We start from the raw sequence: 17,446 nt of genomic DNA on the forward strand, positions 1-17,446 counted from the left end.
GCAGTGCATGCTAGCCAATGTTTCCACTGTTCTGCACTGCGCTGCGCGTGCCCCCCCACTGTCCCACCCCTCCGTGCGCGCTTCCCCCACCCCCCAACGTGCCCATCACCGCCCCCACCCCCCGCGAGTGCTCCCCCTACCCCCGCACGCACCTGTCCCCACCCCATGCGCACGTGCCCCCCCAAGCCCCCCGCGCGCGCCGTTGCACCAGGTGGGCGTGTCCTGTATTTGCCCCCCCCCCGGAAATTCATAAGTCGGCCCCCCTGACCGGCACCATAACCCCTCTACATACTGATACAAGCCCTGGAAGACAGTTAAAATTCTTTCTAGACATACTTAATAAAAGTGCTCGTTTTATTTAAATGTGAGGATTCATAATTGCGAACACTAAAGAAATACGAGAGCGCAGTCTTTTAAAAAGACAATATTTTCTGATATTTTTGTAATGCACACACTTGGTTTCTGGTAACCAAATAGACCCAATTCATAAGACTGACCCATTTCAAGATGTCCGCCGCAGTAGAGCAATAATCTTCTGCCTCTTTCGAAGGAGCGCAGTAATATGCTAGTAGTCTGTCTTCTATGTTTTAGATTGGCCGGCTCTCTGACTCTACAGTAGGAAAGCGCTGGGGATAGCTCTTGGGGTTATAGTAGCTGCACGTGTGCAGAGAGCTGATGTCAGGATGCTGCAGTGTGGTCGGCGGCTGTCTCCGGAGACCCTGTGCAGGGCTTTGCTTCTGCAGGGCGCCGCTTTGGGTCTACCAGTGGGCGGCGAATCCCTGCATCGATTGACGGGAGCCTTCTTCTCTAGCTCCCGCCAAGACAGTAATGGGAGAAGCAATGGTGCAGGTGGCGGCGGTGGTTCCTCGGATGAACCTGCCGCCTTCACCCCCGCCCCAAGTCTGCAGGGACACAGGCGGAGGAGAAGGGCGCTCTCTCCTCTGGAAAGGCTCAGCCGGCTCATCCCTGCGGAGCTGCTGTCTGAAGAGGTAACTGCTCTCAGCACACACGGTGCAAACACCAGCATCATCTCCCTAAACCTTCAAACCGCACCGGGGCACCCGGAGAACGAGGTATCCAAAGAGCAAAGCGCAATCTCCAACCCCCCTCGTGCAAGTGTACACATCCCCGTGGACGAAGACACCCACAGCATGCCCTGTGACCCCTGTACACGAGGTGACGAATCCCTGGATCCTCACTCCTTTCAATCGAGCACACAACCCTCAATCAATCAAAGCAACTCGCAGCCCCTCCCTGAAAGAACGCCTCTTACAGTAGATGATGGACACATGGATTTTGGCAGCATTTCCATTTCTTCAAGACTAAAGCCATCCACAGAAGAAGCACACATGAGTTCTAACATCATCACACAGCCAGCCCCAGTGAACTCAGCAGTCTACCCCGAGTCCACCACGGCCGAAGAGCGACTAGATTGCACGTCCGTGGCCGGCCAAGGCTCTGTCTTTAAAGTAGGAGACCTGTGCCTGGCAGAGTACCACAAGAAGTATTATTTGGAGTTTAAAAAAATGTTTACCCTGACGGAAACGAGCAAGCTGTTATGTAACTGGGGAATGATCAGTCACCAGGAGATACATGGCAAAGTGCCTGGGCAGATGTTGAAGACCTCAACTGGGTTCCCACTGATGTTTAGGAGGCCCTCCCTGGACGAGTATGTGCTGCTCATGAAAAGAGGACCTACGATTTCCTACCCTAAGGTGCGACCTTCGCATTCTAAGTTGTCTTCTGCAGTCTTCTTTTTCTCCATAGATTCCCAACTTTTTGACCTTCAACATCATGTTCTGGTTACTTAACCGCTACATATTATATATTTTTTTAATGTTGAACCCATAATTGCATGCATCTCAGGCATAAGAGCAGCTTCTCCTTGTGTCCCAAAAACACCCCACTGGAGGCGCAGCACCAGTGAGAACCTGGATCTAGAAGGGACCGTAAACCTGTACTCGTGGTTCTGGTTTATGGCTCCTTCTGGTAAAATGTTATTGAACTCTTTCACCCTTGAATGCTAACATTATGCATTTCGTAGGAAATCGCTGTAAGCCTCGCTCACTCGAGGTTGATTGCACTGCTAACAACCCAAGAGTTGTAGAATTTTCTTTGGAATTTTTTTGTTGTTGAATGTTTGAAACTTAATGTTGTAATATATGTGATCGATTTCGGGGTAAGTGTCGAAGGATATAATGGCCTACATGCCATTACACCGACTCATTTAGTGAGCAGTTTTTGGAACAGAATGGCGCTGGAACCTATGCACTGTGTTTCTCAGACAGCCACTAAATTATTAATATCAACTAACTTTAGGGGCTTTCTGAGAAAACGCAGCACTGCCACCACATAGCTGCAGGCCACGCTCACACGCTCTTTGCGAGTTCGGAGGGTTGTCTTTTGAGAGCATTGGGTGAATTGTGAAAGCTGGAGTAAACGTATGTTTCTCTCAGGGCATAGTGTGGTGTAACCCCTTCTTCGTAGCCTGGAGGCTCAAGCTTGCGAAATCAGTCCATCTACTGAAAAGGGTGGTTGGTTATTTGACCAGCTGATGTTGACCCTAATCGTTTTGGTATGCAATGTCTCGTCATAGTGATATGAGCCGATGCCCCACCAGCTGTGTAACTTAGTGGACGCGTATAATACCCCTGCCCGCACATGCTTAATGCATTGGATATATCTTTTATCTGTGCGTTATCCACAAACCAACCTGTTGTAGCCAAAATCGAATTTTCTTTTCCTTTTTCCCATAACGTTTTGTTGTTGAAATAAAAAACGGGACATAGGGCACCAAGAAGCAATCTATTTACAGCGCAAGTAATTGCATATTTAATGACCTTCTGCAGGAAAATAAATGAACATCTCTTTCGTATTATGCTGAGACAGCATAGAGTATGCATGCATGTAGTTCATTTTTATAACTTAAATGTTGCTAGGAAGCAGCGACGCACTGTTAAAAAATGAGTAGGTAAGAGAAGCAGTGCTTTACAACGCTTGCTACTTACCGTGGGTAAAAGAGATGACAGTGGGTATAGAAGGAAAGAGACCATAGGAAACGAAATAGAGGGTTGTGATGCCACTTAACATTAGTTTCTGCCTAACAAAAAGCTTTTAATTTGCATGTCTGTTTAAGGCACATGACCACACGGATTGTTCTCAATTTCATGGGGTCTTCCAGGTAAGTTAATGCAAAAGGGGGTGCTTACCCTTCTTTTTTTGCACAATTGTCGACGCTCAGCAGCCACAGCTTTTTAGCGGTGTTCCGACACCCTCAGAATTTAAGTAATTGAAAGGTCCAGGGTCATTGTGGGTTCAATTTTCATATTTATCTTCCCAGAATGGCCAGAGTTTCAGACCGAAAGTTCCAGAAGCTGTTTGTATCAGTAGAATAGGCCATTTCAGCTACAAATCCACAGCGCTACCCAGCAGCAATCACTTGAATTCATTGCCAGATCAGAGCTATACAGCAATACTCTATTGGTATGCAAATTAGCTGCAAAGCTTGCTTTCTGCTCCATCTGAGGAAATTGTCGTGGTATCTGCATTTGGGCATGTTTACCTTTCACAAACCATATTATGGTGTGTTTGAAAAAAGCAAGGCGGGGAAAAGCCCTGTATCCTTCAATGTGGTAAAATAGGCAGTTGCAGCTAAAAAGCCACACATGCACTGCACCACCTAGTAGCCATCACTGGACGTTCACCCCATGTCAGAGACAAACAGTAATGCACTGTGCATATTCGAAATAGCTGAAAAGCTTGCTTTTTACCCCATATAAGGAAAGGATCCTTGTATTCTAGGGCAGTGCAATTTTAAACATTGCTTTATCAAGAAAGACTGACTGATGAGGAGTATATGATCAAGAATAGAAAGAAAAGAGTTGATGGTGCAAGGGGTTAAAATAAGCTATAGTGCAAAGAGTTTAATGGTGATGTGCTCAGAAAATAAACAAAGACAGAAGGGAAAGGGAGGCGCAGTGGTCTTGCTGATCAGGAATCTGACTCGCCACCTCTTCGTTAAGGATATCGTAAGAAGGTTGCAAATTCTGAATGGAGAGCTGCATGAGTGCCCGTATCGTGTGAACAGCGGGCAAAATTGGCACTCTCCACTAGCCATTGGCTAGTGATATTTGATTCCTTGTGAGTAAGACATGGTGTGCTGTGTGTATGTATAGAGTGGAGATGGCGAGTGCAGGGATCGAAATATAGATTGGATAAGCAGGAGTTAAAAGCAGCTCCTGGGTATCCTGCATTAACCAGTGAGCAGGAGCTACAACTTGGGGAACTAGGACCTAGTACAGAGTGTTCCGCAGATTTAACTTCCACATAAGCTACAAACTTTACATTTTGTCCCTTATTTATGACCCTTATGCTTTATACGTCGTATAGGTTGCTGCAAGGATCACATTGAAATTCGTCTGCTTCATCCACATGGCTGTCTCGGGCCACAATTTTTGCTCTCACCAAATACTCTCCCTCGAGATCTCTCTGATCTTCCGTCTCCAACTCTCTGCTTGTCAATCGCTTCTCTAAGCAGTGAGCGGGCGGTCAATCTTTCCTCAGCCGGCTCCCTTCTCTGGAACAGCCTCCCCGTTCCTATCAGTCTTGAGCCGTATCTCCTCAAATTCCACAAGCTCCTCAAGACTTTCCTCTTCTCTTCCTTCCATCTCTCTCCCTTGCTGACCCCCGTAGCTGAGATTGGTGGCCTGGGACCTAGCCTGCAGCCTCTGCACTTGCCTTTGGACACCCACTGGCCTGTGTTGTCTCACAGGTCCGCACTTACTGTACTTGCAGGTGACCACTCTCCTACCAAGTGGTCACTGCCTGGCAGTTGCCCTGCAACTGGCTCTCTTTCACGTTCCCCTCTGTGGAACCTGTTGCACTTACCTGCCCCCTGTCCTCTCTTTGTCTCTCCACTTGCACGTTCCGGATGTTCACAAGGCCTAGTAGGACCGCCTCTGCCTAATGCTCATCATTATTGTATTCCTTATTCCCTCTCCTTTGCCCTGTGGGTGTTTTTGAAACGCAGTTTCTTGATCTATAAGTGCCTTACACATGCACAATAAATATATAAATAGGTGTCCTGATGCTCATTTATAGATTGTCCAAAATGCACATAGTTAATGTCACATAAGTATGTTTGTTGGTATCAGTTGGCTTGAGGAAACAAAACTAGCTCCTGGTAGCTATTGGTGTCAAGCTAACCAGGCTTTTTTGTGCTACAAGCAAGAGCTAAATGGCTCTCAGCTCCCCTCCGTTTCGAACTCTGGAGTGATGGCTGGCAAGTAAGTAGCTTGCAACTAGTGTTTTCAGCCTCTGATATGAGCATTTGACGTAATTCTGATTTTTGGTGATTGTCATTACGGACAGGTGGGCATGTGGGAAATCCTAATGACCTGTAAGGATTAGGGTTGTGTTCAACCCATATTGGGTATCCAATCCAGACCCCAGTGTCTGATTGCTGGGATGCCATGAGGAGGGGGTATTTGATATTTGTATCTATTTATGGACTTAGCTCAGGTAGATGTAATATGCCAGTGTCGCATTCCCATGTATACAATCCCACCCCACAATTCTGGGCAAAGAACAGACAGTGAGGTGGTTAAAATTGAAATCTATTTTAATAGAATAATGGAACTTCAACTAAGGTGGTCTCCATCTTTTCACTGTGAAGATCACCACAATATATGTATAGCAAATCCAATACTTGTAATTGTGAAATTCATATAGGCAGGTAATTTGGTTTAAGTCCACAAAGACACTGGGCCTCATAACTCCGGCGGTAGCCGTGCCGCTAAAAACAGCAGGCTGCTGCCGGAGTTGTGCTCTTTTTCCTGCACCTGGCAATGGGGAATCGGCAGTCCCTGAAGCCAGGCCCCGGAAAACGTAACTCCCCATAGGACTCAATGGGAATGGGGAGGACGGTAGCAACGGCACTGTTAATAACGGTGCCGGTGCTACCGTGAAAGTCTGCGGGCGGGTGCCATTCCGCCTACCAGGTCACCTGGCATGTGGTGAGAGGGCTTCCCGCCCGCAAACTTGTTCTTTGCCGGTCCGGTAACCGTTGTTACAGAACTGTCAATGTCATAATGAGGCCCACTGACTCTTAAGTTTAACAGTCTACATATACATTTTGTATTCAAAATACTAGACTTTCTAAACACTTCTATTGGTTTTCATCAGTTTAAATACACAGAATACTTTATGGATGGCGTTTTCACAAGATGCACGTGTGCATTTCTCTATTCAAAAAATATCCGGTGCCAAGACCAGTACAGTATGATGCCAGAGAGGAGCTGCCTAACAGACATTTATCAATCACTTTTCCAAACACTTATTTATCTCCAGCACCAAAGTATTAGAGTTGGAGAAAAGTCACCTTAATAAATGTCCTTGATTCAACTTAGCTCCACTGTTTATGTGTGAAGTTGTGAATGTGTAAACCATGTACATGTAAAAAATGGCTTGCTTGCATTGGCTCCCGTAAGTCTGCAGTTTGTTCATAGCAGGTGTCTGGTTGCTGTGCATATAGAGTTCAGTAACTTTTCACTTGACCTCTTGGGCTACTGCAGTTTTTATGATATGCTTGGACCTTTTGACGTACAATGACAACCACTTTTGAAGCCGAAAGCCCAAGATCCCATTAAATACATTTGGCAATGGGTCTGTTTATATAATCTTTAGAGCCTGCCCAAACTGGACCGAAGGGTCCTTTGTATGGGTGTGTGCGCCCTTCATGTGCATTTTTAGGCTTAGACAGGCTTTTTATGTGTTAAGCCTGAAAAATGAAACTTTTTCAGTTCTGTTCTTATATTTCAGACCCGCTTAGTTAAAATGAAACCCCCACCCCCTTTTTAAAAAAAAAAAGCTTTCTCTTTTCTTCTACCTCTGTTTCTTGTGATGTGTTATCTGTGTAGGTGTGGATTTTATAGTTGCTTTGTTATTGCTGTTGCATAGGATGATAGTATATTAGAATTATTAGTGTGAGGGTGTTTTATGGTCTAGATATATTTCCAACAAATTGGGCTCCTGGAGGGGAGCCTATTCTACCCAAGAGGGTTCGTAGAAATCAAAAATTACAATTGAATAGGTCCACAAAACACAAGTGCTCTTAGGATGCTCCTACCTATAGTCCCCTTTGCCTAAATAACTTATTCAGACTCAGTATGAAATCAATCTTGTTTCTTTATAAATATGAGGCATTGAATTTTAACATAAAATGGAATCTCCAGAATGGACATCAACAAAGAAAAACAGAGTAATTCCGGAGTACAGAAGATATTTTCACCACACTAGACCAAAGATTATCTTAGTATAACAAACAAATTAGTGTGCGTGAGATCATATCAATTTAAATAACATTGACCATAGAGTTCACATAAAGGTAGCAAACATGTGGACATATTTAACATCACATAAACATTTTCAAAAAAACATAAATAATTTTTTCTGCGTAAAGCAGCATTTCTAAGCTGCAGTTGGAAAAAATGCGTCGACACCACAGTGTTTCAGCCGTTTCTAGGTGGAGTTAGTGTGCCACGTATGATGTACGGCCTTCGTCAGGACGGGGGTCTGTACTTTGATGTCAGAGCTGTAAGTGACAAGGGAGACTATAGTCAGGGGAGTTTTTGAGCATTAGTAATTTAATTTGAAATAAATCATGCAATGTGTGGAAAGTCACACTGCTTACCTGTGGGTGTATTAATTCCACAGGTCTAGTAACTTAGAAGACACGAGCCACAACGGCTAGTTTCTACGTAATCCTGTTATAAAAACAGAAGAAACGGGAATTCCTATTAGATGGGGGGGGGGAATACATTTTCGAGCGGTTCACGCTACTTTTCACTCGGTGCAATATATGCAATTGTTTACAGTTGTTGGGCTCTTACCTCTCAGCCGGAGGTGAGACTCTAATGTTGAGTGTACCTGGTAACTGGATTTCCAAAAGATTCAGCAGGGTACGCCTGTATCGGGTAAAGGCGTCTAATTATTGATTTGATCAATCACGGCACGTCAACAGCTCTAAAAGGTTTGTAGAGGGGCAGCGTTACCTGTCACTGTGCAGGGCCTGTTCGCTGACTGTTGCTGGGGTGTGCTGAACGCTGAGTCACTGTATTGTGCAGGGAGACCTGGCTATGGCGTTGGTAACGCTGTTGCTAGGTCTCCGTGGTAATTTATATGGCGGCCATCTTAGGTGGGGCTCGATGTCAAACCGTGTTACAATTAGCTAAAAAAGAATCACATGTATGATGCTCGGAATGATTGGGTAATTAATTGTAGTGGATCCCGTGTGTGACAGGTTTCAAATAGGTAATTTAAAACTATTTGTTAATATTGGTTGCCATGGCGACCGTTCTTCATTTTTTGAAGAAAAAGCGGGAGACCGAGTAAGGGTTCAATTCGACTCATAGGGTGCTCTGAGTCGTGTATAACACCTAAATGTCATCACTGAGACAAGAAAATGGCAATGGATGCATTTATGGTTATAAAATGACACCACTGTTTACAATAAAACGGGACGTATGTTGTCCTTAAATAACATTTCTATCAGAAAATCACATATTTTTGACCGGAACGTATCAAAAACAAACAATTGCGTTTGTCCAAAATCAGTCACAATTTTGCGTGCAGTACATTGGTTTCGTCAATGTGTTGGCAAAAAATGGTACGTAAGATGTCCTTACATCTCTATGAAAACACACAATTTCTGAAGGGAACATGTTAGTCGACAAATGCTTTTTGCTGAACCTAAGTTACTTGTACAATACATTGATGATTATTAGTGTAGAGATTCACAAAAAAGACTTCCACTCCACTGATATGTTGAGTCCAGCATGTACCGTGTTCAATCTATGGACCCAGCGCAGCTCAAGTTGTGTGAGTGTTTTATTCAAATCTCCCCCACGTATCGCTGGTTTGATCTTTTGGATGACAAACCATCTCAGATCAATGTCTTTGTGGTTTTTTTGAGTAAAATGCTCAACTAGGGGCTTGTCAGCTACCTTGTTCCTAATGCAGGAACGATGTTCCGAAATGCGCATTTTTATAGCACGTATTGTTTTTCCTACATAAAGTAGGCCGCAGGGGCATTGTATGATATATATATCACCCCCTTCGTGTTGCAGTTGGTGAAATCTTGCATCTCCCATTTGACCTTGCCATGTTCAAATGTTCTTTTTTGCAGGGTAAGGGGGCAAGCCACACAGTGTCCACATTTATGATGTCCAACTATAGGCGGTAGATCCCATAGGGTGTTCGGTGTCCTTGGCGATGGTTCAATGAATGTATGTACCAGGAGATTTTTATTCTTTTTGAAAGCAAAACATGGTACTTTTATTTAGGGTGCCTGGATGTTTGACCAGGTGCCAGTTTTTTTTTGATGGTGTTTGGATCAATTGGCTAAGGGGTCCGAACGTGGTGACACAGACCATCCGTCCCATTTCTTTTTTTGGTTTATTCTCTGGACATATTTCTCTTCTTGTATGTCTGGCTCTTTTTTTTGCTTGGCTAATAGATTTTTTTGGGTACCCTTTATCCATGAGACGCTTGGTCAATCCATCCGCGTGTTGTTGGAATTTCTCCAGATCTGTGCAATTTCGGCGTATACGGAGAAACTGCCCGTAGGGTAAATTGTACTTTAAACCCATCGGATGATAGCTCTGAAAGTGTAATAAACTATTACGATCAGTGGGTTTTCGAAACAACTCTGTTTTTAATTGGTTGCCTGTTCTGTAAATATGAAGGTCCAAAAAATCTATTTGCTGGTTATCCCAATGAATGGTAAATTTGATGTGTGAATTTCTTGTATTTATCCAGTTGTGGAAACTTAGTGATTCAAGCGACGTCCCCTTCCATACGATGATAATATCGTCGATGTATCGTTTCCATAGGGTGATGTTCTCCAGGAAGGGATTTTCCATAGTGAATATATTGTTCTTGTCATAGCTTGACGTATACAAATTAGCAATGTCCGGGGCGAAAGTAGCCCCCATACTCACACCTTTAATCTGTTTATAGAATTGTTTTTGAAACAGAAATTTTTGGACATGGCCAGTCTTGTGCATTCCAGAATGAAATGGGTTGGAGTGGTATTGATGTCTTCTCTAGTGTTCAGGATATCTCGTATTGCCTCTAGTCCCCCTTGTTGTGGTATTGACGGATAAAGTGCCTCTACATCCATTGTCGCAAGAAGGCTTTCGTTTGTCAAGATGATGCCATCCAGTAAGTTTATGGTACTGGTGGTAGATATAGGCTTATAATGTTAATATATTGTTATTGAACTAACTAGTGCCATTGTAATTCAAGGAAACCTATGTGAGTTATGTTTTGTTGAAAATATAATAAGGATATTAAAAAAAAAAAATGAAACCTGTGCAATCTTAATCTGTGAAATAACAATGTTGCCCATCATGCAGCACTTGGCCGTACACATTTTTATGAATTCGTTTTACGCTCTAAAATACATAATAGACAGTCACTGAAAAGGATGCTGTTCTCTATAGGCTCAGGAAATGATATCTGGCTGTGGCAGGCTTTACCAATGTTAATCTGTGTACTAAAAAAAAACACCTATTAAAGATGGGCATAAAATAGGAAATACATGTTCACTGTTAAGTACACTTTCTATGGGTTTCTATATGCCTTATTCCTTGGGAAAGAAATACTTGTTTTTGGCCTACGTTTTAAATGGAGCATAACTCTGGTTTTCGTTTAAGCCTTGTACTTTTGGGTTGTCACGCAGTGGCTGAAAGAAAATATGTAATGGCATTCTAGTTGGACATGATGGTGAGTAAAGTTTGCATCTATGCAGGCATCCTTTTAATCGTGACAGTAAGCAAGAGCCAAATCTCCAACAAATAAACATCCATGGCTGGGGTGTCTCCTGCTCTGCCGAGACTGCCTTTTACTTTGTACTTTATTTTAGTCCTCATTCTTTTGCTGTAGATGTCTCCACAAAGGGGAGCTATGCTCTTAAGAGTTCATGGTGGCGTGGTTTCAGTGTGCAAGTACATTTTATGAGAGAAAGAAGTTGGAGGGATAGGATAGGAGGAATGGCGGGAGTTGGGATTCGGAAATGAAGGGCCTTTGGAGGCAGCGGGTGGTGGGTAGATAGTGAAGAAAGTATTTGGGAGAGGATGAGCGCTTTGTAATGACAGGTTGATGCTAGTGTGGTAAGGATGGTTGTGATTTGGGCGCACAGAATGTTGGCAGTGGCCAATTAAGTGATAACGCAGGTGGGTAGCAACCAAGTATTACAATTTAGGCTGGTAGTGACAAATTCAATATACACTGGCACTCAAAACAATGAAATACCAGGCCAGTGGTGACCAGTAGTAGTACAGTAATCCAGTGGCGACCCTCTAAACTAGTTAATTAGTTGGATTTGTTCAAAGCGAATTCTACTGATAAGATATGAAAAGTTATTTATAACACGCTTAATACCCAAAGGTTTTTAAGCGTGGACCTGGGGATCGAACCTGTGTGGCTCTGTCGTCTTGCTTCCAGGGCGAGCACGTTGCCCCTGAGCTATCCTCCCGAAGACAATGGTAGGTATGGTGGATGATGGTCCTGAATCACAGTAGTGGTATTGGAGATCAGAGTATTTGTATGTTGATGTCTGCTATTTAGAGCAATAGGTGTTGAGGGCGAGCCAGTCAAACAGATGAGATCCTATGCCAACTGCTCTTTGCCTGGGAGGCTGTTGAGCGGGGCGCCCATAAGGTTTAAGAGTGGGGCAGGAGCCCAGGTCAGGTGGTAAGTCGGAGACCCAGTCATTCACTCCAAGCCCTGCTCTGGTATATTCTAGGCAAGCTATGTAGCTGGCGGTGAGCTGGCAGGCTGGAAAGTGCCACGTTCAGCAGTCTAGAAAAGGATTGAGGGTGCTTGTTGTCCTGGGATTTTAATAAACCTTCCGGCTCCTGACAGGTGGTAAGGCCGGTAACTAATCAGTTTCTGTCAAAAGCGAAAGGCTGTCTTGTAGTTTCTGGCAGGGCCTGCCATTTTAGGGCTGTTGGGGAGATTTATCATTTTTATGCTTCATTCCGTCGCCTAGTGAGACCCCCAGCACTTTTGCTGGACTTCTGGATCTTTTTCTGAAATCCTGAGTGGAGCCTTTGCCCACACACTCATTCTTATGGGCTCTGTCTTTTGGAACTCTATTCTTTGTATTGTACCTATCCTATGGGGTCTATTTTCCTCCCTAACTCTTAAAGGCATCTGTATTTTACTATTGCAGTGCACAGCTACTTATGGCCAGTGTTGCTAGGGACCCTTGGTCCTCCTTTGAGATTATATTTCTTTAAGATTATATTTCTATATCCTACAGTAACTACAGTTCTTAAGGATAGAGAGATACTTAGTATGTCTCCAAAAACTGTATAGTCTGAGAGATGGGCACACACCATTTTATGTGGAGTGCCAAAGGGATACCTAGTATTCCCTTCTCTCTGCTCCTGTGACTTTTTAGTCACACAGACAATCTCCTAGTTATGGCTGGTGGCCGTGGACGTGTTATAACAACTATTGTGTGATTTTTCTACCGCAGGCTATGTCCATAGCTTCGGTACTAGTGCACAATAGTGGCACCCAAGTAACAACCCTTGGGTGTCCACAAATCCTCTGGATCCAGAGTGTTTGGGCAGGTAGGAGGGGTTGTGGGGGGGGGGGGAGTTTTCCACCCCTCTGTCCTTTGTCTGCCAGAGTGCCTGAATGGGAGCAGCTCCCACTAGGGATCTGGCTGTCCTGATTGGACAGCCAAATGCTCCTTTCTGTAAACTGCTAAGGAAGATTGCAGAGGAGTGAGTGCTGGAACTGGATAAAAAGTGAGGCTCCTGGAGTGAAAAGCAAGTTGACCATTGGAAGCTGAAGTAACCTAAGAAGAAGATGACCAGAGACTCCTGCTCTACTTTGCAACACCGTGAAGCAACCACTGCTGTCATGACCCCGTCTCTTCTGTGTGACAGAAGAACTCCGAAGAGGACGACTCCTTCCCTTTGACTGATGGGAACAAACAGTCCCAAGACAAACTTTGATTTGAGCCATCTCCTGAGGTCCTGTGAGTTTCCAGAGCTCCGGAACCCCAATAGCAGGAGACCTGTTTCCCATTTTGAGTGCATCTTTGTGGAAAGGCTGAATCCGCCAAAGTCTTTGCTGATGCTTCAAGGACACTCGGAGACACAATCCAACTGGCCCAAACCGAGAATGGGCGAGTGAGGCTGGCAGACATACCCCAGAGCAGACGTGGAGGGGAGGCGAGAGTTGGCGTGCTGCAGCATACTGTAGTGGGACTGCAGAAACTGAAGACAATTGACCGGGCAAATGGCCTCCTTTGTAAGTGCTGCAGAAAAGGTGCCAAAACTGCAGAGTAACCAAAGAAGTTGGTGTAAACTGTGCCAGAGGTCCTCCCTCGAGACTGCTGCTGAAAGACCACGTCCATTGTCCTGCTTTTCGTCAGAGCAAGGAATCTGCAGGTTGTATCCAGAGCTGCAACATCACGGAGCATCTACCACAAACGATTAACCTAAGGTACTGTGGGGAGGGGGGTGGTATTGCTTACCATATTCCATAAAGTTGCTCCAGAGCTTTGGCGTGCACATAGGTGTCCAGGGCAACCCCCTCTTACCTCGGACTCAAGCTGCCGCTTGTGTTCTTTTAGCGAGTCCTTTAACAGGACTCCAACGTTGGTTAAGTCTTCTTTCCTAAAGCCTAGAAAGTATCCACAGGAACATTTAACTTCTGCTGCTTTTCAAGACTTTGAGCCTCTCCGAACTGCCTTTTAGCTAGCGATGCGTTTTGGACTTGAAGACTTGCTGTGCAGGGAAACCGCCTCTAGAACCTGAAGCTCTGCTAGGATAACATGTTTTCATTCCCAAAAATCAGTATCTTGTATGTGTATACTGACTAAATGCAATTACCGTATTACTTTGTGAGTGCGAATTATTACTGATAGTACGGTAGACCTGTCAAACTCCTGTAACAATTGTGCGCGTTCAGCAAATAACAACAAGTGGTCTTTTGAAAGTATTGTAAAGTATACATATGTGTGTATGTTTATTGTGCTCGGTATTTAACAGTGACTTTTGTGTAAATATCCATTTTTTAATATAAATGTGTAGTGTTGCTTTGATGTTCATTACTAACTAGGTTCAGTGTACTTACCTACAGCGCACATCTTCCTCTTAAGATAAGCCTGACTGCTCTGCCACTCTACCAAGGTCTCGGGGTAGTGCAAACTGATATGAAGAGTTGGATCTACAAACCACTAGAATAGCTTAATAAAGTATTACCTCCAAGTGGGAAAACTCCCCTAACAAGGGCCAGAACCAAAGAACAATTTATTGCAGAATAATAAACTAATGGGCTAAAAAGATGAACAAGTGTACAGGGTTCGAAATTGAGGGGTGCTGGGAGCTTTTAAGCTCCTGCTTCTAGCATAGTAGAGCCTGGTTAACAGCTAGCTCCTAGGGCCAAGTGGTGCCTTCCAAACATGTACATGCAACATTAACTTTGAGTACTTAAGAATGTTGTTAAAGAACAATTGGAATACATCTAATACACATTTAATTACACTAGCTCGTACACAATGGACAAAAAGTTAAAGGAGCTTCTCCGGTAGCTCTTGGTTCCTCTACTGTAGCTCCTGCCTACTGGGTCATGCCCGACAACAGGAGCTAGTTTTAGCTCCTGCCATTAAATCTAATTTTCGAACTGTGTGTGTGCGTGTATGTATATGCACGTGTGTGTGTGTGTGTGTGTGTGTGTGTGTGTGTGTGTGTGTGTGTGTGTGTATATGTATATATATATATATCTCATAGGAAGAGCACTTTTTGGGTGGCTTATAACTTCGCTCCCCCTTGACGGTTTGGTCAAGGGGGGTGGGGCAAAGTTATAGGGGGGGTCCCAACATTTTTTTTTTTTTTCTTTTTCCCATAGACCTAATGGGGGGGGGAAAAACTCTGCTCACGCCTACAGCCCAAACCGCTGGACAGATTTCCACCAAATTTGCGGCAGGAGCGGCGGCTTGGTCCCAAAAGCATGCTTTTGATGATTTGGTGTAAATCTGTCCAGTAGTTTATTATTTTTTATTTTTTTTTTTAAAGCAACCAAAACATAAGGCAAAAAAAACTAGTGACATCTGTGTCCGCTCCGGACTCACTTCCCTTACTCACTTGGCTGGTGGGAAAACGTGAAATGCGTCTGTTTTCCTGAAATGCCTGCCATCTTGGATTTGCGGACTTTTTTGGGGTCCGCAGACAGCGCGGTGAAAACATAAAAAAAAAAAATAAAAAAAAAGAAAAGCAGCATTTCACTTGTCAAACACAACAATCAATCTCTGGAGATGTGGGGCCGTGAGGGGGATGAGGATTAGATTGGATATGGCCATACGAAGCCAAAATGGGTTGTTTCACCCCCCGAAAGTCTGCGACCACTCCAGATGGTCCTGGGGCAGTCCTGTGGTGTTCGTGGACACTTCAGATGTCCTAGGACATCTGTACCTATTTCTGCATTACAGGGTTGGGGAAAAGCAGTTTTTGGATGGCTTATAACCTTTGCGCCACATAGTGACAACTGCATGTAATTTTGTAATTTTATTTTAAGACTAATCCTGAATGGTTTTTGTAAAGGTTTGTGGGATTCTGTCAAGAGGGGGCAAAAGTAGAGGGGGGGGGGGGCAAAATATTTGAAAGGCATATAAATGTGGTGTCATTTGACGAATCTGCACAACATTTGGCAAAATGATTTAGGATCTAGATATAAATGGTTTTCTAAGGTTTGGTGGGATTATCTCAAGAGGGGCAAAATTAGAGGGGGGGGGGTCTCAACATTTTCAGATGGCTTATAACTTTGTTGGCGTTTGATGAATGTGGACAAAAGTTTTGAGAGATTATAGACCCAACCTTCAATGTTTGTGTAAAGACTGAATGGATTTTGTCAAGTGGGAGCTAAGTTATGACTATTGTATGTACATGCATTTTGACACTTTTAAAAAAAAAATAAAACCTGGGCGAATTTCGAGCAAACTCGTGGGGAGCATTGGCAAGGATATTAAAGCATGGTTTTGCAAATGTGCCAGTGTTTTATTTTATGACAAGTGTAATAATGTAGGTACAAAAAATAGTCATATACATTTGGTGACTGAGGTATAGCTTGTGGCTGTGGGCAGTAGCCAGATTGTCTGGGTCATGGCGTAAGGTCATGACGCGGACAATCTGGCTAGTGGCCATGACCGCTAGGGACGAAAAATGGTGTTAACATGGCTGTCTATCTACCTGGGACTGGCTATGTGGTAAATTTATTCGAAGGTAGGATAGGTTTGAAAGGGGGAAAAAAGTGCTTTTGGTAATGTGTTGATAGGGTTTTGCAGGCTGCCATGGTAAGGAAAGAGGGACTGTGTACGGAGCCCCGCCTTCTCTTTCCATGTTGGCTGTCTTGGAAAAGGATTTTCCTTCCTACAGCGGGACGCTGCAGGCGTCCCACTATAGGAAGAAAAATCTGTTTTAGCACCCTGGGTTCCCACTTTGGGAACCAGGGGTGCTAATGGCCTTTATCCCCCATTTCAGGGGCTGCAAGGGACGATAATGGTCCGTAGCCCTCCTTATTTATTTATAACACACCAATGCCCGCAGACATCAGGCTGTGTGGTTATAGTATTTGTTAAAGAAGATGAGGTGGTGGAAGACAGCTGAGAAAAAAACAACCTTTCTGAGAGCATTGCGGTCATTGGATTTGGTGTGCCGGCGCATGGAGGTGGTCCCGTAGGATGTTACGCTCACCTGGTTCCCACAGGGGCGTCGATCGGACCCGGATAGCTGCGGTCTCTACCAACGTGATGCGTAGTGAAGAGATGACAGTCTGGACTGGCCCGCCTGATCTTGTCTGCTGGATTCGTAGAAGTATTCTCCTGCAAGTGGAGAAAGGGATTTAGCCACCCGTGGACTTTAGTGATGGCCCCCCAACAGTTCTCGTTCTCCCCACTAATCACCTCCGATATCCCCTTTTGGTAACCTCACCTTATGTTTTTAAATGAGCTCTCCATCCTGCATTGCATGCAGGGGCGCGTAGATACCAGTTACTTCACTGGGTTGAAGGTACTGGAGGAGTTCCGGAGGAATATTGACTCCAGTGTCTATAGTCCAATATGTCCGATGTTCACTCTTGTTCCATTCCCTCGTTAGGTTGCAGCTGGTCCAAAAGAATATTGCCTGAAGGCAGCTGATGGCGTTCAGGTAAGAGTCTATATTACCAAACACTGTCCGGTAAAAGTTGCATGAGCTTAACTTGCTGTTTTCTTCCCTTTATAGGTGCGGCATAGGAAGATGCGGCGAATTAAAGAATACCTCCGGTGGTAAAGCAGGTAAACCTATGGTGGAAAAGAGATTGTCTTGTTGGTTTTCTCGGCTCACCTTGTTATTCCTTTTGTTTTCACCCCCAGGTGCTGGATTTTGTC

At 44.4% G+C, this 17,446-nt stretch overlaps 1 protein-coding gene across 1 annotated transcript in view; it reads left to right on the forward strand.

The window, feature by feature from the left end:
* The first annotated feature begins 589 nt into the window (after positions 1–589).
* Positions 590–17,446, forward strand: part of TRMT61B (tRNA methyltransferase 61B) — a 356,558-nt gene continuing 339,701 nt past the window's right edge. The window contains exon 1 of the mRNA XM_069608720.1: positions 590–1,715. Coding sequence (XP_069464821.1) covers positions 684–1,715 — 1,032 coding nt within the window. The 5' untranslated portion in view covers positions 590–683. The remainder of the gene's footprint in view (positions 1,716–17,446) is intronic.

The sequence above is a fragment of the Ambystoma mexicanum genome, chromosome 4q, assembly GCF_040938575.1.
Source record: "Ambystoma mexicanum isolate Mex_15411 chromosome 4q, UKY_AmexF1_1, whole genome shotgun sequence".
In the NCBI taxonomy this organism is placed as follows: domain Eukaryota; kingdom Metazoa; phylum Chordata; class Amphibia; order Caudata; family Ambystomatidae; genus Ambystoma; species Ambystoma mexicanum.